Source organism: Pomacea canaliculata, linkage group LG7, assembly GCF_003073045.1.
Source record: "Pomacea canaliculata isolate SZHN2017 linkage group LG7, ASM307304v1, whole genome shotgun sequence".
In the NCBI taxonomy this organism is placed as follows: domain Eukaryota; kingdom Metazoa; phylum Mollusca; class Gastropoda; order Architaenioglossa; family Ampullariidae; genus Pomacea; species Pomacea canaliculata.
This window is the reverse complement of record NC_037596.1, coordinates 8,520,319-8,547,933: the sequence shown is the minus strand read 5'-3', so window position 1 is coordinate 8,547,933 and position 27,615 is coordinate 8,520,319. Positions and strand designations below refer to the sequence as shown.

Genomic DNA, 27,615 nt, shown 5'->3' with positions numbered 1-27,615 from the left:
GTTATGATGATGATGCTTGATCTTCAGCTTATGTTTTTTTATTGTCATGTAACATTTTGTGAATGCAGTAGTTATGTTTAACATGCATATTGTTGCTAATATTGATCCTATAAATAATGTGGCTTTGTTGATGTGTTATATCTGTAGTTTAGGTTGATATTACTGACAAGCTTACCCTCAAAATTTTCATAAATTGATGCAAACAAATAGCAAATAAAGTATTAAGCATACTGCTTAGTTACTCCCAAGATCTAATCTTTGACACCCCTTCCTTACTCTGTTCCACTGCTGTTGTTAAAACTGAATTGTTAAAGATTTAATTTCTTTAGAATGTAGTACCCTTGTTTTCACTGACAGTTTAATGATTGAATCTTTTGTTAGTGCACCATCATTAAGAAAACAACTTAGGTAGCAAGAGAAATGATTAGAAAGAAATGCTAAATTTTGAAAGATTGAGATTCTCATCTGCTTAGAGAGAGGCGCAGTTGTCCCAGCATCAGTGATGTGCTGCTCATGTTCTGCTTTGATAAGTGTCCTTTGTCCTCTCCCGTTTCTTATTCTGGTACCATCCATTATCTCATTGGCAACCCTGAGTGAAGTCAATGGTGTGTCCCCACCTTTCCCCTGCCATTGTGTCACTGGTGGCATGCACCAGGAGATAATTTTTAATTTGAAAAGAAGCCAGACTGCTGAGTACAACCTAGAATAAAAGTATGTCCCCAAAGTTTACTGGTGGGTGGTACCAAGCATAGGAACAAGATGGGTTCATAATCTATAGAACCATCATCATCACGTCAGTAGTCAAACAAGAAGGGCTGCTATAATTGATCACATCCTTATATGGAGAGAACAGCCTTTGCTCAACTTCATAAATAGGTGAAGTTAGTCATAGTCACTAAGAACTTGCCTTTTAAAACCTGTGAGAAGCAGAATAATCCCATTATCTAATTAAGTTAAACAAAATAAAAATAAAGAGCACATTGATCCATATACTTGCATCATTCATCACATTTTTTTCAGACCATTGAGAGCTCTCCTACTGAGGAGTCTGCAGAAAGTCCTCTATCCTCTCAAACCTCACCGGATCGTCAAACTGCACGTGGTTTGACACCTGAGACAGGTATGCTTTTGCAAAGCTGCAGCACTGTTTCCTCTCATCATAACCTTCAGTTTCCATCTGGAACTTATTTCCAGCACATTTAATTGGCTGGATGTAACACTTGCAGGTCAGAAGGAAAAATATTTTCCTCTCATTCCTTTTGAAATAGGTTTTGTGCCTTTTTAGGTCACTACCTTAATGTTATTCTCTCCCCATGCCCTAAAAAAAATATCAAACCTGAAAATATTCTGATAACAGAATGTAAAAAGTACGTTTAGCTTACCCACATCAAGGTATGCTTTCTCAGGCTGCATCAGGAAATTTTGGGCTGCTGTTAATGAAAATATCAGGCTGAATGAAAGTGTGTTTCAAGACGAGAGAAGTTAAAAAATTCACCTTGAAAGAGTCAAAAGAGTATTCCAAAGTAAGCATCAAACAATCATTGAAATTTATTGTAACAGACACATAAGGGGATGAAGAGAGGGTTTTGTGTGGGTGCCTTCTTAGCTATAATTATTAATTTATTCTGGGTATTCAGTGATTAGTTATGTTGTATGCTAGAGACGGGAATAAGAGAAAACTTAGGCATCTGTGGTAAAAAGATAATGTTTTAATTTAGCCTGTCCAGTCTTTATCTCTAATTCAAATTTCATTTAAGATTCTTGTCCCTCCCAAAAAAAGAAAAAACAAAAGAACTACAGGAAAAGTCTAAACTTTGACATTTTGACTGCGTAATAGACCTGCACCACTGGTATGACTAGCCATTTTGGGAACTACAGCTAAGAAACGTGGACTTTTTCCAGAGAAAAAGAAGACCTCTTTCTGGAAGCGCTTTGGGCGCAAAAAACGCTCATATAGTGCTGACCGCTCATCTTCCAGTGTGCGGGAGGGTAGCTACCTGCGCCCACCTGAACCCCAATATGGAGCACAGTCAAAAGGTTCTAATCAGGGTGTGCTGTGCTACATGTTTAGTGAACCTCACCTGTTGTGGCCTCCTCCCTTTGGCTGTTGTTCTATTGACTTAGCTACATGAGCTGCCTTTAGTGTGGCTTGTCGTTCTCCACCATGATACTATGAGAGTATGCTGGCATGTTGTATGCACAACTCACGTTTTATTCTGTTTTATTTCTCTTTATTTGGCAGCTGTGTTCAGCAAAAGATGTTGAACACTTTTCTTAATATTTTAAAATTATTAATGTCACTTTTTTATTGTTAATTGCTTACAATTTGTTTTTGTTTTTGTTTTTTTGTCATCACCTCACCACCACCATTGCTATCATCATCATTTTTATCACCATCATTGTTGTTGTCATCACCATCATCATTTGTCAATAAAATTTTTATCAGCAATTAAATTTGCACTATGTAGAAGATCATTCGAGTGAGACTGTACAATACGTTGCAAGAATGGAATGATATCTGACCTGCCACCACGAAATGAGTCTTGTCACACAGAGCAGTTTTGTTTTAGAAGCAAAGAAAGGTGAGTACGGTCAACTTTGTGCAGTCGGACTTGCACACTTCAAGCCTTTATAACTCACTCAATTTTAGAACCAGGAAAACAGCTTTAGTTAGTATCAAAAGAAAGGTCAAAACATGTACATTTTAAAAATATTCAATTTGCAAAATCTCATTTTTTTTTTTTTTTACTTAAGACTCATTCTGTGATGGCAGGTCACATATAGACAGTTTCAGTGACCCTGGGGGCAGCTGATGAGTGTCCTGTATGCTTTGATCAGTCAAAGATTGTCCTCTCTCTTTCTCATTCACTCTTCTTTATAGTTTTCTTTGTTTCACACCATCATGCATTATTTTATAGCATTTTGCACTGGGTGTGATGCATCATTCTTTGTGGTTCCATCATCCGGTATTACAGCATGGCTGTGACCTAGAGCATTTGGTTCACTTTATTTTGTTGCCTTCGTTCACGTCACACAGTTTCATGCAATGGCCTGTTGTTTGCAAAATGTTTCATTGTAAAATTTTTGCATCACATTGTTTCTTGGATGCCAGATATTTTGTTTGGTGTTAATCTTTTTTATTTATGAAGACCACTCAAGGGGACATAAGCTAGTAATAATGCTTGCCAGACCATGTCATGACTTTCAGAAGAGTCCAATATGTCGTCAGTTATGGAAAGTTCAACTTCATGGATGATGGTGCTCAGCCGATAATGGTTTCAGAGTAATTGTGTGGTGTTTTTTCATGATTTTTGTGGGGGTTGGGTGGGAGGATTGGAAAAAATATGAATTTCCCTAAACATTAAAATGCGTTTTTATTTGGGAGTTCCTCCAGCACTTGCCATTTGGATATTACCCCCTCCCACATCTAACAGCAATGACTAATTTTTATTTCCTTCTGTACTGTCTACTGGTAATATTAAGAAAATATTTAAAACTACATAAAAATTATGTAAAATACTTCTAATATCCCTTTACACACAATGAGTTCATGGGTATTTTTGTTCAAAATACATTTTTGCACAGGTGTACATGCATGGGGCTGTTACACTTCCCACCCCTGAAATGGTCTTGATAATATGAATTGAATTTTAAAAAGTGTACATGCATATGTTGTGTACGTGCACGCATGTGTGCATATGCATGCACACGCAAGAAATAGGGCTAGGAAGTATCTCTGGTGAGCATCTAGCAGGTAAATGTAATCCAATTTACCATAAAGGAGTTATCTGTGCTCCTGTCAAATTTTAGTCTAAACAGTGAAAAATTAGATCTTTGAATTACCCATGAATGGATTAATTCTCACCAAAATAAGGAGGGGAAATAAATAGTGTAATCTCTGGCATTTCTTCTCTGTCTAAATATTAAAGCAGCTCAGTCATTCAGATCACAAAATGTGTTCTTTTATTTTATAGTGACAAGGGAGGGAGTTGCATTGAAACATTACGGTTATTTTATATTTTTCTTGTTTAAATATCACATTTTATGTATTTAGTGTGTCCGAATATTGAGATATTTTATATTGCCATCATCAGATGGCTATCATCATTGTCAACAATGGTGTTCAGATCCTTCCTCATTATCAGTAGTAAAATTTTCATAAGTGGGATGGTATTTTTTTTTTGGGGGGGGGGAATAATTCTATATCCATCAAAGAAAGGAAGACTGTTGAGAAATTTTATTTAGATGCATTATGTTTGCTTGCCTTTAGTGGTCAAGAATGCTTGAAGAAGCATGTGTATACCTACAGCCTGTTTCAGCAATAAACTAAGGCAGAGACAACTAAATTATAGAATTTTCCCCCATTCTTTACTTACTTCCCCTGAGTTTTATCTGCATAGTGAAGTTGAGAAATGCATGAGAATTGTTCTGGTGCACAAATGAACCCTTAAAAACTAAAATATCAGCCATAATTAGAGGTTTTATGTACTGATCACATAATAGTACATGCATGAGATTATTGTTGTAGAAGGATGAAAGGTAGAAAGATAAAGCAGAAGACAAGTGGTTTTCATAAGTGCTGACCTTTAGTACTTGCATTTATACAATGTTCATTCATGTTTTTGTCTTTCGTGTCTCTGTGCATTAAATATCTTACTAATATATCTCGTGTTCACACAGATGACCTCGAACTAGTACGACCCCAGGAGCCAGGGTCGCCCAACCTCAAAAAGTCAAGGTCTTTGGGAGGAAGCCTCAAGAAGCTGTTCAAACGAGGTCGGAAATCAAGGTCACGTGCAAGGGAGGCTGACACTTCCCGTGAAAGTTCCTTGTCAAGAGGCTCAGGGCGCAACCCAGCCTCCCGAGACGGTTCTCTGAGTCGGCAAGCTGCTCAGAACCGTGCATCGTCTGTGTCCTGATAAACCCTGTGTGAATTTTTAGCATTATTTATGATCACTTTGTGGAGTGGATGTGACAGCCCTGCAGGTTAAACTCACGACCAACTGGAACAGACTGGCTTTAGGTGTGGGAAAACTGGTATGACCGCATTTAGAACAGAGCCAACAAAATGGGACAGCCATCAAAATGGTACAGCCAACATAGTGGGGCAGCCAACAAAATTAGACAGCCAACAAGGAAAAAACTAGCAGTCAAGAAACTTTGCAGTTTTTTCATTGCAGCACTGGGTAGAAATTTCTATATGGTGCAATATGCAGTTATGCAACCCAAGAAATAGCATGTTTATTTATTTTAGTAAATATCTGCCTGTCTTAATTGCTATGTTTAATTTCTTTCATGAATGTAGCTGTCTTTTTTACTGAATATACTTACCTGCTTTGATCGATAGTTGATCTTAATAGTTTTCTCCATGATGCACACTTTTTTTTACTGATTGTCCTCAGCGAAAATAGGAAAGAAAACTGTACATCATCTACTGCAGTGCTGTGTTTGGATCATAGGCTATTTCACAAAAAACTTGTGGTGAACTGCTTCTTGCCAGACAGTATTGTGGCTGATTTAGGCAAAACTGTTGATCTGGTTTAGAGATACCCTCACACTCAAAAGAACTGTTGAAGACTGGTGTTTGATGGCAAGTCCTTGTGCTGTTCTAGTCAGGGTAACATATCTTCTAGTCGTGCTGCACCAGGTGACATCATCCTGCGAGACTGTGTCATGTGGATGATGCAAGTAACTGCCTTCTGTGCCATTTGGTCTTGAATTTAGCTTCCCCATTTAGCTGAGCTGTGTGAACAAGGCTTTTTTTTTTTTTTTTTTTGCAAGCCTGTGGGAGATCTTAGCTATTTTGTGCAGAACTTACAGAATGTCAGTGTGACTGGTGGAGGCCGCTTCTTTTGCTTGTGGCATAAAAATTGGCTCCTCTTGCTTGTCTCACTCTTGCATCTTTTTTTTTACATAACTTTTGCCTTACAATAGGACTGACTTGAAGAAAATAGGACTTGGATGGTTTCAGTCCATTGATCTGATTTGATTCAAATTGGTTAAGACTTTGCAGAACCACAGTTCTAGGATTCTTCTACACTTTGGAGTGATATTTTTCCATTTAAAGTAGTATGTATATATTACAGGCAGATAAATCACAGAGAACTTCTAAAGATAAACTTGTAAACCACATGGGAAGTAAAGGCAAAGCTCTCTTCAAAAGATGCGGGCACAAGGATAAGCCTTTTTCAAACTTTGTTGTAAAGCAAAAATTGACGTCTCAGATCTCTCACAGTCTTTTATTGTTCACCTGATGTATAGCTTCTTACCTCAAAGACAGTCCTGATGGGGACCTTAACTGTTTGCCACCATGACAAAGGGAGAGCAATCTCCCTGGAGCTTGATAGTAGTGGGTGAGAGCTGGAGAAATGAAGGGGAAAAGGATGTTCGTCCCACCCTCTTCTGAAAAGGCCTTGGAGTCTGATTTTTGCTCTCATCCAGCTGATGGAATTTGGTGTGTTGCCATGCCAACATACTTGCACACCTTGTCCTCCTTGGATGATGCCAGTCATGGACACGTAGATACTCTCTTGTAGATAGCAGTACCTGCAATACCCAATGTAGATACTCTCTTGTAGCTAGCAATACCCAATGCTGCACTTGCTGTAGGAAGCTCAGGGGTCAGGCTGGTGGAAAAGCACATGCCTTAAGATGCCTTTGGGATGTTCTGCTTTCAAAGGAACATGCCTGTCAGTTTTATTGTTCATATGAAATGGACTGTCTTTTCTAGACTGACTTTGGTGTCCCAGAGTTCCTCTGCAAATGTGGCTCCCTGCTTCCATGGCTTTGTGCCCATTTGTGTGATGAGGGGAAGCACTGCAGGATATACTCTGTGCTTTGTCGGTGGGTCTTTGACATAGTTAATAGTGTGTGACAGCCACAGGTGGTACATGTTATGACAATGGCAGGTGTGATTTTCTCACCGGTTATTGACGTGCCGCTTGACCATACTTTCAGCTTTGCTGTAGGAGATTGGCTGGTACTTTGGGGCCTGATCGCTCAGCCAGTAAGATTACTGGCAAGGTGATGGGTAGATGATAACATCAAAGCTCTTCTTCACTTATTGTACCAGCTTTGCCCTCCTTCATGCCAGCCCATGGAATCATTATCACAATCAGCTGTTTACAAAATTTTTCTAAAGAACTGTGCTATAAAAGCACATCACACTTAATCCTTCTTGCCTATCAAAGGTCAGAAACTGTAAATATGACTGAAATAATTAGAATGAACCTTTTTCTGAAAAATATTAGATGGCTGCCATACAGATTACAGAAGGGTATTTACAAAAATAAAATGTATGAGAAACACACAACAAGCAATTTTCTAATGCCACTTTTGGGTAGATGAAGAAATTTTCTAAGAGAAGTTGCCAGATATACATCAAGATCTGTAAAGGAGAGCAGTTTCACTCTTCCAGGAGTTACACAAGGATCATTGATGCAGGAGAAAGACAAAGAAGGCTTTGAATCAACAGCAGCATCCTCCTGTAGCTTTTATAGTACTGAAAAATTTCTTTTGCTAAGCCATCCTAGACACCATTGGCATCTGCTTTTCACGTCAGTTTGACCCTTGGTATCAATGCTATGAGTTTACTGTAAATTGGCTGTCAGGTTTGTGAAATGCAGAATTTGTGCTAATGGCAGTATTGTTTATAAGCTGATACTTTTAGGTTTGTATTTTTGCAAGACTAGGTCTAGAATTTTATACTTGGAGTTTTGGCTTTGTTGTATACTATGCATACTTTATTATGAATTATTAACTATGAATCACCTTTCATATGCAAAGTGCACCTGCGTTGTTGAGTCCTTTGAGCAGTCAAAACAAAGAAAGAAGTTACAAGTAATAATGAGAAAATTATCGCTAATAATTCAGTCCTTGTGTTCTGTGACTTTTATCTCAGTCAAAGATTGCATTTGATATAAACTTTGTTTTGTCTCATTACTCTTTCTTTTTAGCCCTGCATACACTCTACTGAAGTTGTTTCATTTCTGTTATTTACAGGGGTACATCTTCGTGTACACGGTCTCTCTCTTTATGTTCTAGGACAAAATCTTTTCAGATATTTAGCTACATTATCTTCCAACTTTTCTTTTGTGAGCTTACATATTATGAATTTCCACTCATTAACATATATCCATTTAGCCTCCCAAGTTATATGCTTGGGGTATTTTGTATATAATTATATTATTTATTAACCTTGACCTGTTCTCACCTCTATTCCCTCAGACCCCCCACCCATCCCGATGTCAGCCTTCCAAGTCACCCATTCCAACTAACAAAGCATATTTTGCATGAGGTTGAATGTATCCCGTGGTGCAGTGCTGGTGTTTCTATGAGCACTGGCTTACTAGCTACACCTGGAATATATAGGAATACTTGGGAATATGGCTTACAGGTTTGAATTTTTGTGGAGATTCTTCTTTATTCCCCAATGAGTGAGATTCCTTGAGGAGAGTATTGTTGTGTTTGTATTGTTGACAGAAAACTTGAATTGTGAAAGAAAGGTTTTAGGATGGTGAAATGTCTTAAAATACTGTCTGAAGCACAGTGACTTTTTCTCACTTTGGTTTAATTTATCCTGTAGTTTGTTTGTTTTTTTGTAATTTGTTGGTTTGTACAAAGCCCTAATTAAATGCTAAGCATGTGTTAGCCATTATAAATACTTTCAGTCAGTATAATGTTTCAACAAAATTATGCAAATGGCTTGGAGAATGTTTGTCATAACCTGGTATTTGCTGCAGTAGTACTCATCTTTGTAATAATTGTCTCTTTCCACACCAACAAGTTAAAAACTAAAAAAATTGTGTTTCTTCTTTGATCTCGAAGGATCCTGAAGATGTTTGTGAGGGGTGTTGCTGGAGCTTAACTGACATCCAGTAAATATATAAGCAGACTTGTTTCCTAATTTATCTGCATATTAAAAAAGCAGGTAGACTCGCCTTCCATCCAGTTCACTGATATCTAATGTGAAACTGCATCATATCAAGCATTTTGCAGCACTGTAACATGAAGTGTTTTGGAGCTGACAATCATTTGCCTTTATCCTCCCCTTCCCCACCCACCCACCTTCCACACTCCCTGTGGTATGTTTTTATGTTATTATTTTGGGTGTATCCAGCCTGCCAGAGTGATGTTGGGGTCATGTGCAGAAATACCTGATCTCTCCTTTCCTCGCCTTATTTCTATATTTATTCTTTTGTGGTTTCCTTTTTTGCTGAATCAGTTTCTGATGGTTATATTTATTTCATTTTGTATTTGATGTAAAATCAAATTTATACATTTCACCAGTGATGGCATATCTCATATATTTCATCTTGCACACTTAGTAGCCTAAACGTTTTTTTTTAAGAAAACAATTACTATACCCTTCTTGAGAAATCAATCTTTCAGAACTACGGAAATTTTTTTTAAGAAAAATAACAAGGAAATAACATGCAACATGAAGAACGAAAGGTTGTTCCTTATTTAAATCATGATTTGTTAAGTTTTTTTGAGTGTTCTGGTGTGTATTTGCATGTATGTACCGCTGACCTCATTTGAAACCGGTCAGTAATTCTAGAACAAATAATGCTGATCACATAAATTTTTATCACCCTTTCAGAAAATTTTGTTTGCTCAGCTTGTGTATCCAAATTGTCTTCGCTATTCAGTTTCAGTGAATTAGTTTAATCCATTTTGATGATGAACAGAAAAGTGCTCAATTTTCAATTTACTTTCAAATTCTAACATTGCTCACAATTCTTCGATGGTAATTGATCACAACACACTTAAACATGATTAATGTCTTTCTTATATGATTCAAACACCTTGAAAATGCACCACCATGTTTTGTGGCACAAAACTATGTAAGAAACCACCAAACCATCTTTCATTTTGTCTTTGGTCTTCAGTTGTTTTACTTAAGCACCAGTCCCAGACAAAGTCTTGATATACAGCATTAGGTGAAAGTATTTGTAAGCTTATTCAAGTTATTGTCTGTTTGTGGGTGGGTGGTTTGTGGTATAGATGGTTGTGGGAATGTGAACCTTGTTTTTTAGTTCATTGTCTATAAATGTTTGTTTGCTTCAATATTGTCCACAGCTGTGTTTACTTTTCATGTTTTCTCCAAATGTTTGTGTTTACAGTGCTTCTAAAGACATTTGTGTACAGGGACTCTCTTTTTGAGGGACATTCTGACATTATTACAAACGATTGGTTGTCATTAATAAGATGTGTCAAAAAATGTTATTTTAGTTATGTCTCTATTTCATAGCTAAAGGGAGACAATATTTATTATTGAAAACATTCTGAATAATATATTTGATATATAGAATTTAATATGGAGCATTTTTCTTGTTAGCATACATAAATCATACTCATAGCACTGGCTGTTCTTGTTGGATGTGATAAAACATGTTACCCCTTCTCCCCATGTTTGGTTTTGTTCTGTCCTCTTGTTGTCATGTGATTTTAGCATTGTGCCTTTGAAGAGAAACTAACGTGATATCAAAGAGTTGTCTGTGTAGAAGATTGTTTCATGAGTGTTTCCTCCTCTCCTGCCAAAAATAAATCTACTTTTTATTCGTGATCCAGTTTGTTCAGTGTAAAAGATTTTAATACCTCCTCTGCTTTTTTCTAATAATTAATGTTAGATTTTAGTGAAGAAGGAATTTTAACTTTAGCTTGAACTGGTTATGAGATGGTGATAAGATTAAATCAGTACAGTGATAATTTTATAGGTGTGCCTCCATGTCACCAGGGCTGCACAAGACACTGGAAATGAATCTTTGATGCTGAGCGTCTAGACAGACTTGAGCATGTTTACAAATAAGTTTTGCTTTTATATTTTGTTTGTAGTTTGCTCAGTGCAAAAGAAGGAAAAGAAATGATTTCCATCACAGATTGCATAGCAAAAGTAGTCTCTTATTCTTCTTCCAGTTTATTTTATTTATTATATTTTCCCAAATACTTGTCATTTTCCCAAACTACAGGCCTGGTTGATTGCCTTGATGTGCATGTATGTGTGCTAATAAGAACACAAGCATATGTTAGTGTGAATGTGCTGATTTGTGAGTGGCCACAAATTACATGCAGTTTCTTACTTACATTCAAGTTAGTTATTGTTTTCTTGATTAGGATTACCACATACTAATACAAGAATGAACAGAGACAACATTTCATTATTAAAAAAAAATAATCATATAAATAATAGGTACATATTTGAAACATCATATGTACTTAAATGCCAAATTAAAATCTTTCAGTACACTAGCTGAACATTTTTACCATCTGGTACAGGTAGCACTATTGAAATGTTAAATGAATAGTCATCCAGATCAACAGAAGAAATAGCATGACATTTTATGAACCTTTTACTTCAAGAAGAGCAAGATATTGTTGCTTCAAGAAGAAGAAGACACTGTTGTTGTGGAAAGGTCTTTTAAGGTGACTTGCTTTACTTTTTTTTAAGTTTCATGAAGATACTGTTGAGTAGACAGAGGAGCTTATTGTTGAATAGACAAATTGCATGACAATTAGATGCTTAGGTAGAGTTAGCCATTTCCTCACTGACTGTGTCATATGCTGCTTGCACTTCTTGTTATCTAACGTGTTTCTTTATCTTGGTATATTGTGATCTTTATAGAAGAATTTGCATAAAAGTTTTGACTTGTTTGTTTCATTGTGTACTGCAAACCTCATTTGTTTTGTTGTCATGTGGATGGCTCCATCTTACTACCACTTGTTATTCTCCATTCTTGGCATCTTTCCCATGTCCATGTCTTCCTTATCAGTTAATGCCTCACCATAGTACCTCAAAGTATCCTATTTCTGTAACTCTTTAACATGCATTTGTTTCTTGCACTAGATTGACAAAAAAAACAAAAACACACGGATTCAATGTTGGGGATTCTTACTCAGTGCAAAATGCACCACTTCCTCTGTTGCCTGAATTATTGTCTGTTTTTGTAGCTGTCTAGATGTTTGTATTACAACAATCACTACAGTAGCAAACATATAACGTGAAGAACATTTTCTGTCCTGTGTTTGAATATTTACTTTCATTTTCAGGTTATGTTCTCATTTTCTCAGGTAAAATTAAGCCTTTAACTACTTTAAAGCCAGATGTGTCTCTTTGAGAAAAAGGTATTCTTGGTGAAGCAGTCTTGAATAACAGAAATGTTCAGTTGTCTGACTCCATGATGCTGGTCTTAAGATTCAGTTTCTCAGAAATTCCTGCTAATTTTTCAGATCATCTGATTTCTGGTACCAGTTGAAATTCAACTTTCAATTCTTAGAAATTTTTTAGTGTGTGATATGTAATCCTGTGGAATGTGATAGTCTAAATGGTGTGACCAGTGTAAATTCGTGATACAAAAATATCAGTTATTTATTGAACATCAGTACACAAAGAAATAAAACTGTCGAAACTACTTTGCCTCATGCTCATTTAAATGTTGTTGTGTGTTTAAAGTATGTGTTTTTACAGATAGAATTGATGAAAGTTGAGTATATCTACAGGGGCACAATTAGGACATTCAAAACTGATCGATTATGACTGCTGCAATGGGACTTCTTGGATCACGTGATTCAGATCAGTCTATAATGTTTATGTTGCCAGTAGATTATCATGAATACATGCTAATCTTAAGAATGTGGAAGGAGGTAACTTGGGTGCCTATGCATGGCTCCTGTGCCCATATTAAAGAACAGAAACTTCCAATTCTAGAAACCCATTGCTATTACCATTTTGAACCTCAGCTATTCACTTTTGGAATTCTTGAGAGACTTCCAAATTGTTTAAACGAAAAAAAAATGAAAAGGCAAGGTACTGAGATTTTAAAAGCAAAAAACTGAAAGTGCATTTTACTCAGTTCCTTATTGATTAAAGCTGTTTGAAAACTGCCAGAGCCTAAGAATTTGGCATTAGTTCATGAGAACTGAGCAAATGCAGAAAGGAGTTGTTAACATGATTATCCAAAAAGACCCAAATAAGACCAAAATCATAAAGAAAACATTAAGGGCGTTCCCTCTATTTCTGTGATTTTTTTAAAGAGGGGTGGGGTGATGGTTAATCTTTTCTTTGTCACTTTCAATTGCTGTCTTTGATTCACCTGAAATTATGGATGGGACAAGTTCTTTGCATTATATGAAGCCAGAGTTTTCTTTACCATTTTGTAATCCAGTGATATCTGCCTTCCGACTAGATTTCTGCCTACTATTAAACTTTCTCCTTCTAGCAAAGGGGAGGATACTACTTTTAACTACCTTAAAAGTATTTTGGGGGTTCTTTCCCTTTAAATGTCAACCGCGATCATCAAAATAAAAGCCTTATTTCCATGCTGGTCTCCTTAACAGAAGCAAAGAATGACCATCTACACAGTTATTTGATGATTTCATGGATTTTAAGAAAGAAACCACGTCAGAGAACGACGGCGGATCCCCCAGGAGACAGGATACTCAGCGCTGTCCCAGCCAAGGGACTGTTGGCTTTTTCGTCACGGATTGCGCTGGGATGAAAACAATGCTACACACAAACACCACCTTGAAGCAACGATGCTTTAGGTACCTGTCTTTGATTTGGCTGTCTATAGTATATAAAATTATGATTTTATATTCCAAGTCTTTAAACATTGCCGCATCTAGTTGGGTTTTTTTTTCTGTAGCGGTCAAGACCTCATTATCCTGTCATGTCACAAATGTCTGTTCACTGACTGTGGCCTAATATCAGAATTATGAGTCCACATAAATCTACCTGTAATTTGTTTAAATTTAAACTTCGCTGTGCATTTTTGTAACTAGCATCACCTCTATGTTATTAGCTGCTATCAACTTTTCACTGTCTTTGCTTAATTGTAATTTATGATTGTAGATCTTATGTAAACATTTTCACACAAACACTTGAACATCTATGCATCAACACAACAATTCTCACTTCTTGCTCTCTTATTTCTCGTTCTCTCATAAAAATGCAGAACAGAAATAATCTGTACATGTTTATTCAATCAAAATTTAACTAGAGATCTTAGATGCTCATTTTTATCATTAACTTTCAATATTATCATTTTACTACATGAAACAATCAAGAAAAAACTGATGTGAATATCCAGACAGCCAACACGTGGCCTAATAGAGCCAGAAACAGGAAAGAAAGCTATAAATGGGGTCTGGCCCACCCCTGTAGGCTCCATCAGGCTGCTAATCTCCACACTTCTCTGCCACCAAGAAGCTAGAAGTAGTTTTTTCACCTTGTCTCGAAGACAAAGAAGCATAAAAGAGTTATGATAGAGCTTTTTTTTTTTTAAATAAACAGTCTTTCACACTGGCATTGTATTAGCTGACAAGAGAATGAAATGACTGATGCGCAAGATTTGAGCATCAAGAGCATTGTGCATATGATTGCTACTAACATCCTGTTAGCAGGTTTCGCTACATGTAAATAGCACATGTTTGTTTCTCAAAACATAATTTCTGGATATTCTTGATGAAAAATTTCAAGCTGTACATGTGAAAAAAGTGGTATCAAGTTATAACTTAAAAAGTAATTGTGTATATTATCTCATGCTTTTGCCCTTTTCTCCGAATACATATAAATAAAAGAATTTTTTTTCTTATATTGTAGTTTGTCTCCTGCAAGCACACAATCATCCCAATGGTCCTGTGCATTGGGCAATCACAGTTTACGTGGTCTCTAAAGGCACCCTTGGACATCATCAGCTGACCACTCCCCTCCCCCCTACACTTCTGTACACCCTCTCATAATCTACGTGCATTCAGAAGGTGCAGCCATCAGCACCACTGCACAGAAGACAAGTATAGATGCTCTTCTAAGATCTTAAGGCAATAAAACAAAGAAAAATTCTGAAACCTTGCAACTATAAACTCCCAACAGCCTTTTATTGGACTTGCTAATTTTTTGCTATGCTAAAAACATTAAAAGTGTTTGATAGAGATACGAATTCCTGTAGTTCTATCAAATCAGCGTCTGACACCCTCAGCTGAGGAATGCAAGTGTAGCAAGCTTATAAGTATATATTTGTATTAATTACTGGCTTCCAGAACAATCTAACTGCACTTTAAAATATACCAACATTTAATAAACCTGTTGCAGTGCAGTCAAGCCTGTTCACATAAAGTACAGTAAAACCTTGGTGGTAAAAAGTAATAAAGAAAACAAAAGCACTTTTCTTTCTTCAGTATGAAAGTTCTCAATATACAGAATGTACAAATACAATCATACATTCAACTGAGGCTGTACAAGGCACTGCCCCCACTGCTTTGACAGTTGAAATAAAGTGTTTATAAAGAACTTTGAGGCACAGAAGTGAAGGCCAGCTTTTTACAGTTAACAGTGAACAAAGAACAGGCTTCATTTTTTTTTTTTTGTAAGGGCACGTTTCATAATTTATTTGGTCCGAAGAAGGCTTCAAGCATGTGACCCACAATGCACAGAATGAACAAAAATTCTGAAAAAGGATTTGAACCAAAAAGGTGACGAAACAATATACTTGTCATTGTAAGACACATATACTGATGTATTACATAAAGATTGTACACTAATCAGTAATTAAGCATTAGTATACCATTTACGGAATAAAAAAATCCTCAACTTTAATTTCCTCCAGGAAAACAGGTAAGCTCAAGAGAACTGTTTATATATTTGACAACAGACTAAATATGCAAAAGGAAAAGCAATTTCACTCTTCTGAAAGCAGTCTTAATCAAATAATAAATATTGTTTATATCCCTTTGGTTATTTAGCTTCAAGAGTATGTCTAAACTTTCTTCTTTAGTTATGGGCAACTGAAGCCAGAGCAGAAGGCTGACAAATAACTTGGGGAAAACAAAAGTGCCCTCAAGAGGGCAAAAAGTTTGGTGGTATTAGAGGAAAAGAAAGAAATGTTGATTACTTCTCTAGATAATCAAAAGAAGAAAAAATACTAATGCAACTGCCTGAACTTGCACAACATCTGAATGCCTTAAGAACACAGCATGTCTAAATGTGTTATCTCGACATTCAAAGCACAAACATTTTGATGTGAATCCTTGTGCAGCAGCAATATGATACTGCAAGAAAACAAAACACCTTGGCTAGGATTTTAAGTCTTTAGAAGCAGGGCAGCAAATGGAGCGAATCATAATCATGGTTGTCTTATCAAGAGGCCAAAAGCTTTTTTTTATTCAATAGAAAACAGACATCAACATTAAGAGATTACAAAAAAAAAAAAACAAGACTCCTTACAAAAGATGGAGTCTGGGAAGAAAACTTTATCAATTTGCAAAAATTGTCACCATGGCGACCAGAAAACAATACAACATATTTAAAACTGTGTACAGGCACACAGGCAGACAAAGAGTCTTCAACATAATCCTCCAAGCTGGCCCCTAGAGGAACAAAATCTAACCAGCAAGCTGAGCTGAAGACTAAAACCATATGTGGATCAGCTGCCAAGTTGGAACTAGTAGTATAGTTTAGTGGCTCATGGCAGAAAGGGAATTATAACAGGCTTTTAAAACTGAGATGAGGAGGTGGGGCTGAACAACCATCAGATTACTGAGTGCGGACAGACACAATTCAGGTCAAAATCGTAGCATAGCAAAAAAATGGCGTATCTGATGCACAAGACAGATTTAGCGAGAGCTGCCAATGTCTGTTTGTACCACTCCGGTGTACAAATGTAAATGTCATACCAATACATATTCCTCACTGGTTAGCGTGGTATTTTGTGGGGAAGAAACCTCAAGTGTTTCTTTTAAAGACATCATGTATTTCAAAACACACAACTTAAAAAAAGTGTTTGTGTGTGCATATGCAATTGTTGATGCATTTACAGTGTGTACTATATATATATATATGTAGACACAAGCACACATACATATTGTGCTTGTATATATATTCCAGTAAAATGACACTATGATGAGGTTGAAAGGAATGGGAAGAAAATGAAGAAACTCATGGACAGATGATATTCATGACAATTGTGCCTAGCTCTGTCTAAAGAGCATGTGACATGAACTGAATGTTCCTTTTCAACTAAATGCCTTTACGTTTCTTTTGAAACTTTCAGGGTTTATTTCACACCTATGCAAGGTCACTGATAAAGTAGTTTTTACATCAAATGCATCTAAAAGTGGTAAATCTTTCAAAAGATATTTATTGTCTTGTACAACCATGTATAAAATATTAATACTCTTTTATAAAGGATGAAAAAACAAAGAGACAGAATGTGGGCAGCATAAATTCTGTAATTAAAAATCTAAATCATAAGTTGCTTATGGTGATGATAATATTGCTGACATTAAAATTGATATAAAAAAATGATACATTTTTAGAAAGGCTTCATCTTATGCAAAATAAACATCCAAAAAGAAATGTATAGAAATGGAATTTTTAAAAGTTACTAAATAAAAAGATCATGTGAAGGAGAGGGACTTGCTCAACACCATTCCAAATGGTATGCCTTGTCAGCTGCTGAGGTCCCCCAAACAACCAGAACCAGCAGCCTGCTCATCTGGCAGACAGCTTATCTGGTGATTAGCTAGTACCAGTCAAGGCATGATGATGAAATAAAAAAAAATTGGTTTCATGGTATAGCACATATAACTAGGATAACACATTTCAATATATCCCCCTGCTTCTTGATACATGCTAACCTTCAGGTCAATTATTTTTAACATATACAAAATGCTAATTCTGCTTCCTTAGCAAAGACAACCCAGAAACAAAATTTCTTTAACTCAATGTTTCTCTCTAATAACTAGTAAAAATAACTGCGGATCCAACACAAAAGTGTTACAAATGCACCAACAAGAAAAGATCTGTGCCAGAATTTCAAGTACATGAAAAAATATGCACTTTCACTACCTAGGTGTAAACAGTGTAAAAACCATTAATACCCTTCAAAATATGTGGACAAAGCAAACTGACAAAAGAATCTGAATAGGTAAGGACTGTGGTAGAGAGTGGTAACAGCAAATAGTTTATTTGTCCAAAAAAGAAAAGCTAAGCATGGATGGTGTAAAATATATTTTGAGATATAGATCCTTTTATAGAACACTTGTGGTGGACTGACTAGTCAGAACTTTGCACCAGAGTCAGAAAAACATGAACCAAGATGCTGGCATGAAGCATGGCAGTGATGACTACAAGAGTGAATATATCAACACACCGAGGAACTCCCCTGCAAATGTCAAACTGTCAACAAACTGAGAAACGTCCAACAAGACTTTACAAAAAAAATTAGGTTGAGAAGGGATGGACAGAACAAAAGCAAACAAGTGGCAGATTCATTTTGCTGATATATCATGATTTTGAAAGTGTTCAAATAACAACAACGAAAAAACAACTAAAAGCCAAAACAAACAACCTACACCTACTTTACTGGATCTGAACTATGAACATGTTTATGCATTTTTTGTGCAAGCACGCACAGGCATACACAAATATGCACATACACCAACCCTACCAAAAACCTATGGCAAATATCTACACACACATAACATACTTTTTTCTCAAACAAAAGCAACATTAAAAAAAACAAACAAAAAAACAACTCAAAGCAGCCTAAAAAAAAAATATAGTTTTCTCATGAGCTTCACATCACAAATTGAAACTGTTACCCTGCATAATTAGTACTTTTATCTTGAAATCACATACTCTTCTGAGTCATTGAAGTGAACATGTGTATGTGCATGAGTGAGAGAGAGGAGGAATTAAGTGTGCAAACTCTGATTTATTATATTTTTCTATGACCCTTAAGCAGCACAAGACAACACATAATAGACTGAAATACCTGTACACTTTTTATGCCTTTCAACCCACCTACTAGACTGTAAAAATCTTTCACTCTCTTCCACAAGACAACATTCATCTATTTGAACATACACAAACTCTCTCACCCCATCCCTTCCAACTTATACAAAGGTGTATATAAAAGCATAATATGTACAGTAACAATGCTGAAGATCACACAAAACAATCACCATACAAAATATATTTATATACGTATAGAAAGAATATAAAGGCTAGACTCATTCATGTTATAGTTTTTCTTTTTGTATTTTTAACATATACATGTAAATATGAGTCTTTCTCCATTCAGTAAAAATATAATTTTTCCATTTTCTTATATAACAGTCTTGCACACTCTCTGTACATAGTTAACAAAGGTTAATGTTTCCATTCCTACTGTCTTTGACTGCAGCATTTACTCATCATCACATTGATAATCAACATCAAAGGCATGTTTCTTTGGAAAATGCAGTTTTGTGGGATAAGGAGTTAGGAGATATCAGTGTCCTTTGTGGAAAAGAAAGTGGCAAAAAACACAGACTAAAGAAGTCATTATCAGGGAATATTACTTTAAAGAAAACCAAAGGTGTATTACATTGCAAATGGTGAAAGAACTAAAGAAATGATGAAAATCTGAGCTACAGGGAAAGGTAACTAGAATAAGCTGAGTCCCATATGACACAGTTGGACAGTCTATGTTGGCTGAGAGTGTCTATGAGGATCTAAGTTTATGTTATCTAACTGCATCACCTTTCCTTGCACCATCTGGTAAATAAAAATATTATTTATTACATATTATTTAAAATATTTATTATACATCAGCTGAATGGGTTAAAAAAGTAAGGGTATATTAAGCAGATAATTAGTGATTAGGACAAAACTGCAATGCTCAAAGATTTGCACCGTACAAAAGGAGCAGGTATTTTGTGATAAACTGAGCCCACTTTTTTTTAAAGTTTGCATTTGAGATTAGTCTTTCACGCAATATGGACTCTGATTAACTGGTCAACTGGCTGATTTCAATTTATGCGCAAGGAAAAGGGATGCAGAGTTAGGCCATCCATGAAATATTAGCTATTCATAGCATCTAAACAGAGTTATTAGGAAAATCCTGTTCTCATCTAGAAATAGTGCTTCTATTACACCTAAATTCACAGCATCTAAACAAACTGAAACGTTGAGGAGAAAATAAATCAATATTTTGAGTCATTCATGTAATAATGTTAAATTTTTGCAGTTACTGGGTACTATAGTTTTGGGCTGTCAGATCTAAGCTGCTCTGCTTACATTGTGTGTATGACTCAACAAAACTGCAAGTTCCAAAGTGGTTTAAAAAAAAAAAAGAAAGAAAAAATAAGCAATGTTCTTCAACTAGCAAATTTTAACAGATCTAGAACACAGCAATCAAGGTTTCAAAAACTTTGAATGTCCTTTTGACAACAAAAGCAGCTTTTTTGTCTTTAATGACAGAAGCTGTGAGTAACCATGACAGCAAGTGTTATTTACATAGTTCCTTCTATTACCGAAGAACAGCTTGCTGATAATTCTTTGAGAATCTTTTTTTCCAATAAAAAGTCACCAAATGTTTCAAAACTATCTGCTATGCAAAATTCAAATGAATAAAAAGCACATGATAAATTTTAAAAATCATAAAATTTTCTTCTGAAATGCAGTCATAAACACACACACACGTACGTATGTGTGCAAGCACATACACCTTTGCGCACACATATGCAAATACTTTCTGGAACATCATTTTTGCCACAAAGCTGCACAAAATGTAAGACTGCTCATAAGAGATTTACAGAGCACAAAACACATCTCCTGGCCAACACTTTGGCATCTTCCAGCATTCCATTTTTTTACGCCATGAGCTTATAGCTCCAGCATCAAGTCTTTTATCACCAGAAGCCTTAACTAGCCTTCTTGCAAGTATCACTCCTAACACAAACTGCACTAGAAAACGATGAAATGAAGGCAGGCAGGCAGGCAGGAAGAAATATTCAGGCACAGGAAGGGAGATCAACGCAGTCGCTTTCTCTTCTCTTTTCATTAGCAGAATACATCATGCTGAAAAAAAATACTGTTTCTGGGGTTAACAGAAAGGTCAATCATCTTCCTTGTTCGTACCTCACGCTGCCTTCAATGCCTTCCAAAGTCTGTGTTTAAGAGATCAGTGGCAACAAACCATATGTAAAACCTAAATATTTTTCACAGTTTCATAAGCAAGCAAAACACATGCCATCCTGCACAGTAGAAAAATGTGTCCCTTTTTGGACTTTTCTGTCCTTGAAGAAGGAAAACAAAAGTCTGCCATTATCTTTGTCTTCTCCTTTCTCAGTAACACCTTTTCAACATAACGAACTGCGTGTCAATCAGACATATCCCCCTCTCACCAATGAATTATGTCTGACCAAATTTAAGATAGGTGGCAGCTCAATGGTAGAGAGGGTAGTCAAGGCCTTCCACACCACCAGACAATGGGTTCTGATGGGCTGTAACAAAAGCTGAATTCAAGAAGGATCCTTAACAAGAACTTCAGTCCTCTTCCTTGTCCTTCTGTGGCTTCACATCGCAAGCTTTGAAGAGCTCTTCAGGTGTGAAACCCAAAAGGCTGTTGAGGTCACACACAAAGCGATAGACGTAGCGCTTGCCTGCTGTTTTGTGGATGATGTTCTTGTCGTAATAGTACCGCAGCCCACGGGAGAGTTTTTCGTAGTTCATCTTTGGCTTGTTTTTGCGGATGCCCCATCTGCGTGCCACTTCATCTGGGTCAGACAGCTTGAACTCCCAGCCATCACCTGTCCAGCTGATGAAATGCTGGCAAGACTTGTCAGTAAGCTGCTCCAGCAAGAACTGCCACAACTGAATTGGGCCACTCCCTGCAACAGACATATTGCATGTGATGGATGCATTTTAAGTATATACTTCCATAGAGTAGTGATAATAAATAAGAAAAATCAGGGCTAGTTAAGCATACCAAGAAGTAAACATCTCATCAGAATTAATGAAGAAACACTTTAGGCAACACTTGTACTGAGTGACCCTTGGTGCCATAAGTCATTTTCATCATAATTGAAAGAAAGAGTTGTGTGCGCTTGCACAAATGCACTTGTGAGCGTGTGTCCCATCATGAATAACAGGTACCCATGGCAACAGGCCAAGAAATGATCATATCTGGAAGAAGTATCATTCAGATCTGGTTGTTTCTTACTACAGTCACTGTACAAAGATATATGCAGGCACACATTACAAATGTGCATGCACAAATCACACACAGCCATGTAAACATGTATGTCACACAAACACCATCCAGACATTTGCCCCCACTCCCCACTGCATCTCCAGCCTGCATGATCCCTGTAATAATAATGGCTGCAAGTCACACTTCTGGCACTTCTTTGTGTCACACTGCTAACATGTGACTGGCTGACAAGTCGCATAACTGTGTCACTATGAAGCCAGACATGACTTTTGAACATTTTTATGGTCCACCTCCATTTAAAAGGACAGATCATCTTTCATCTTAAAAATATGTTGCGTGCCTACTTTTTCCAATGCCGCTGTGCAATAAAATATGCTAAAGAAAACCCCACAAAACAAAAAAACGTAGAGGTCATACCACATTCCAAAAATACACCACACACACACACAAACTACAAGAAAGAGTTTATATTCTTGTCCATTTTATTATAGCAATTAATGATGCTTACCCAGTACTGACCTCATTATAAAAAATACAAATGCTTTTGCTGTTGTTTGGCTCAACTATTCCAAACTCTCACACATTTTAAAAAGATGTTTCATGCAATTCATTAAACCATCCCCCACCCACCTAGCTCCTCCATAGTCCACCATATTTCATTCCTCACTAAATAGAAAAAAAACAAAAAAACGGAAATTGCAGCACAGAAAGGTAAGCTAAAGAAACACGATGACCTACACAGGCTCCCCCCAACTCCATAACCAGCCCTTGAAACACTGAAGCAAGACAACTGTTAAATGTCACTGTGACAAGCTGTTGCTTCCCCTGAGTGAGTGATGTTGCTTTCCCTTTCCATTCATCATAGCACATACAACAGCCCCTCTCCAAGTTACTGTGATTCAAGGCTTGAATGAGGCTGAGTGGATGAGTACAGGGAAGAGGAGGGAGGGATATGGGTCAGATAAGGGCCACTGGGAAATTCAAAAACACTTTTTTTTCTTGTTTGTGGTGCTGCACCCTCTGACGAACCATAGGAGAGGCTGGGGATGAGATAAAACCACAATGGTCTGTGAAGATCTACAAGAGTATTTGGCGTCAATCATGAGTTCTAAATTTTGTGCAACTGTGAGTTTCTTTAAAAAGCATCTAAACACTTTTGCCATTCAGGATTTCATGTTTAAAGAGTTCTGTACACAACATCTCGGCTCTTCCTGTTCCCACTCCAATGGCATTTCTCTGCAGATTTGATTCAATAAACATTGCTTGCTACTGCTTGATCTCAGTGAAATATGTGCACTGTGCTATACAGGTAAACACAATCTGTTACACATGCAGACTGCACTTTTATATACACTAACAGACAGGTGTATCAAGCAGGTATCCTTCTTCCCCTGTTACTTGCTTACAATGTGGACATGACAGTTTTTATTTGGCCCATTCTGTTAGTATATTCAAGCATGACCTCATGTTTTTCTGCTTTCCAGGCTACCGATGGTCTATATTAGCTTCATGGCAGAAATGTCACCTGGGTGATTTAAGTATCTGCACTGGGTATGCTGATAACTGTTGGCTATTCCGCTGTTTCATGCCATTTTTTGCTATGGAACACTTTATTATACAAATGAATTGGCTGTTTGGCTCAACTACTTCCACATACAATCTTGATGAAGACAAACTAAAATGTTCTCCCAAAGCATACATAAAGGAACATTTCCGGGTGGTTAAGATGGAACTGTTTTTTTTAACCTTTTGTTTTAAAAGAAAATATATAGTTTGTGCATGGCTGTAAAGGAGCATTTACAAGAATAATTTCAGAGATAAAGGAAATAATTTATTTATAGAATGCACATGGACTTAAAGGGGTTTCTTTTCATCCACATCCACTAATACTTGCACATGCTTGTAAACACATCATGCATCTCAAGCATAACATCTTAAACATAGCATGTATTAAATTAATAGCACTTTATTTCTTACCAGAATATCCTGCCAATGTTGCTGCCTGGATCATTGGCTTGCCACCATGTTCCCCTGAGCTACCATCTGGAGAGGCTGACTGCATGGCACGAAATCCACCTGGCACAGCCAGTGCTCCAGGGATGTCTCCAGCTGGCCACGGCTCTCCCAAGTCTGTACCATAGTCGTGTGGGGACCAGGGCAACTCAGATTTTATGTTAGGCACAGTCTGGTAGGAGTGAGGTGTATCATAGTAAGAATCCTGATTGCTGGAGTCTCCAACATACTGACCTGAAAAACAAACACATAAAAAAAATTGTATGCTGAAAAACAAATGAACTAGGATTAGTCTGCCAGTCTGGATTTTGCTACGACTTCATGCATTAGACTGTTTAAAAGAAATTGTTAGGTGAACATTACACACAAAGGTTATTCCTATAGTGATTAGTTTCCAAAAAAAATGCATAATATGGGAGCAAAAGCCTAGGAACATCAGGAAATGATTTGTCTTCTGCAAATAGGTCAGTGCAAACATTTTTACAATTGTATGACACTAAAAGTGTCTATGATTCTCACTAAAATGGTTTCTTGATCACTCATACTGTTATTAGTCAGTGCGCTTAACAAATGCACTTCAACCCAACACGAATACAATGCACACAAATTAAGCTCCTTCCCAACAGCCTTCACACATTCTTAAAAAATCTTGACCACAGAGCACACAACTGTGGTCTTTCACCCTATAAAACTGCTGTCTATAATCAATTCTCCAGAACAAGAACGCTCATAATACCCAAAACAGCAATGACTTCAAAAACTATAACTGGCCGATATAATTCTATTACAGCCTCTACCTTTAGATCTACATGAATGTTAATCAATTGCTTGTTATTCTATGACATTTATTGACTTTAATAAATCTTTCCATAAGGCATTTTTTAATCATTTTAAATATATATATATATGAGAAAAAGTTGCTGGCAATATGGGAGTAAAGATCTAAGAAGAGGTAGAGAAAATATACATCAGAGAATATTCCCTGTTTGCTTGTTTTCCTAGCAGTCTGTCCCGCCTCTGCCCTCTCCAATCTCCCAATTATCTGCCCCTGCTAGCAACGTTCTCCAGTCACCCAGTGCGAAAAGGTCCTTGTTGCCTAGCAACAGGGCTGCGCTCTCATAAATGGCTGCTCTAATCAGAAGCACGATTACAAAAATATAAATGCTAGTCTCCTCATACAGTACGCTTCCGAGAGTCCCCATCACCTACCACTCCTCCGCCCACTCACCCCCTGCCTTTCTCTTCCAGATACCCCCTCCCAGCCCCTTGCTCTTTCGACGACTGCACCGATGACTGAGGTAGCCGATAGCTCTATAGATGGGCCGAGGGAGCCTTCCCCACAACTCCCGCCTTTTTCACCTGCAAGGAAAAGTGTGCAACCCATCTGTGAAATGCAGCAAGCTTCTTGTCAGCAACGCACTCACGGGGCACAAAGATAAACAAAAAAGCCCGCGTGCAGAATGGAAGCCTTCTCCCGACTTTTGGAAATCTGCTGACATTGTTCTCCGTGTCCTTCTGCGCACTTACGTCAGTCCCCGCCATTACTGTGGCTCCACGGGAAGCATGCTCCGCTCGCTGCTGTAAGACATCTACTATGAGGGCGGGGAATAACAAGAGAAAACAGGTTCGGCAATGGAAAGCACTCTCAAATGACATTTCAAAAGAGAGGTCTTAGCGCCATTGGCACACTTTCTTTCGAGACCAAACTGATCAGTCTCACGGCAAAATGTTTCGCAGATAATTTTTTTTATCACAAAATTAAAAAATACAAATCAATCCGTTCTGCGGCTATGTTTCGCTAATTGTGAGTTAAATGAAGTCTTGGTCACGCTATTGTTCTATTTTTATAATTTCTGATAAAATGCTAAATCTCGCAGTAACACTGACCACGTGACCAAATGTTTTCAATCTCTCCTCGTCCTCCCTCTGGCGTTCTTCTCCGCTCCGCCCTTCGTCAAACGGCAGACAGTGCTGCACACAGCGCTTGGCACAACGCGAGGCCTGTGACCTCTGGCATTTCCGATCGTCTGCCGGCTGTTTATTTGTGTCTTCGGTGACAGGTGGTTGTATCGCCCTGCTTCATCTCTCAGCCTTATAATCATCTGTACTTTTTGGTGGCACGGTCTAAAGTACCATTTCACATCCCCGCTACTCCCCTACCCCCCATACACACCCAATGCCTCGCTCGCGACACATTCACAAAATTTGCTTGCGTCTGTAAAATACTGTAAACCACGCCCCGCCATCTCTAAGGACAGTAAGAAACTTTTTTTTTTCAAAGATTCATTTTTGTCTTCTAAAACCTGCGTTCGACCACTTTTAATAATGCGATACATGGAAAGGAAGTCACAGGGGTGACTGAACACTTTCTAATGCAGGCTACAACGATACCAATCCCGACTGATGATAAAAACTGCAATCAACATTTATTTCCAGACGTAGCTACTCCGATTTCAACTAGTTTCACCCAATCATGGTAGTTTCTCATCCTTCCTGTTTCCAGTTCCCCTTTTAAGAGGAAAGGATGGAGAACAGGGGTCACAGACGATACAGTAGACACGCAGAGAACTAGGCACAGTTAAGTCTTTCAAATTAAAGCTGCAGGAGCAACGAAAGAAGATCTAAGTTAGCCAGGGATTAAAACACTTCTGCTGCCTACACTTTGTAGAATAGTAAGCCCCTGTGACAAGTGGGGGAGAGGAGGGAGGCAAGTAGAGAGGCGGGAACGGGTGCCGATACTACTACTACATAAAGACTGTGCCACTCGAGCATCCGGTGCCCTTTACCTTCAGCTGAATCCTGCAGCCGCTTACTCTCCTAATCCTAACCCCTTTTCACCAACGCCCATGTTCACCACTATCCCCAAACTCAACCCCAGAGGGTTACCTTTGTCAAGATCTTTTTCAAACGCAAGGAGGTGAGTGGCTGGCTGGGTGGGTTTTTTTTTTTTTGAAAGTGGGCTTCGGCAAGATGTTTGTCTTTCATCTTCGGCGGTAATCTTTCACTGGCAAAGGGCGCTGTCATGTGGTTTCCTGCGACAGTGTGAAAAACAGGCTGCCTGCTGCCACATGGTACTCAGCTCTCTAAGCCTTAACACCTATTGCTTCACAGCAATGCTTGTAAAAATATGTGGGCATGTGTCCATCATCCCTTACGCCAACACATGTAGATTACGTAAGTGCTTAGGTTTGTAAACTTTAGTGCAAATGCCAAAAAAATCTTGCAAAATGGCAAATATTTCTTTTAAAAACTTACCAAGGCACATATTCTTTGGGGTTTGCTGTACAGGTGGGTGATACTTGGGTTCATGTAGCGGGTAGAACTCTGGGTGGCCAGTCTCGTAGTAACAACTGTGCTCTAAGCTCTGGTACTCGGAGTTATCCTCGCTGAAGCCTCCAGCCCCACAGCTGCTGGTCCCACCACTGCCTCCACCACCACCGCCGCCGCCACCGCTTGCTCCGCCACCACTGTTGCCACCGACAATGGCGTCAACTCCACTATCAGACATGGACTGCATGGGTTCTGGAATGTGGTAAGGGCCTGCACAAAGCAAAACGAAAGATTTTCTTTCTGTCTAGCCAGCTTCATTGTTTAGAATGTGTTAATGCACAAGAGAGGAGTCAAGAAT

At 37.7% G+C, this 27,615-nt stretch overlaps 2 protein-coding genes across 3 annotated transcripts in view; one reads left to right on the top strand and one right to left on the bottom strand.

Moving 5' to 3' along the window:
* LOC112568504 (phospholipid transfer protein C2CD2L-like) overlaps positions 1–12,411 on the top strand; it is a 33,953-nt gene extending 21,542 nt beyond the window's left edge. Inside the window, exons 17-19 of the mRNA XM_025245814.1 lie at positions 1,021–1,120; positions 1,903–2,037; positions 4,681–12,411. Of these exons, the coding sequence (XP_025101599.1) occupies positions 1,021–1,120; positions 1,903–2,037; positions 4,681–4,919 (474 nt within the window). The 3' untranslated portion in view covers positions 4,920–12,411. The remainder of the gene's footprint in view (positions 1–1,020; positions 1,121–1,902; positions 2,038–4,680) is intronic.
* A 1,549-nt stretch (positions 12,412–13,960) lies between these two features.
* LOC112568870 (protein C-ets-1-like) overlaps positions 13,961–27,615 on the bottom strand; it is a 62,563-nt gene continuing 48,908 nt past the window's right edge. For both annotated transcript variants that reach the window (XM_025246383.1, XM_025246384.1), the window contains 3 exons: positions 27,243–27,527; positions 23,952–24,221; positions 13,961–21,651 (listed from right to left, as the gene is read on the bottom strand). In XM_025246383.1, the coding sequence (XP_025102168.1) occupies positions 21,308–21,651; positions 23,952–24,221; positions 27,243–27,527 (899 nt within the window). In that variant the 3' untranslated portion in view covers positions 13,961–21,307. The remainder of the gene's footprint in view (positions 21,652–23,951; positions 24,222–27,242; positions 27,528–27,615) is intronic.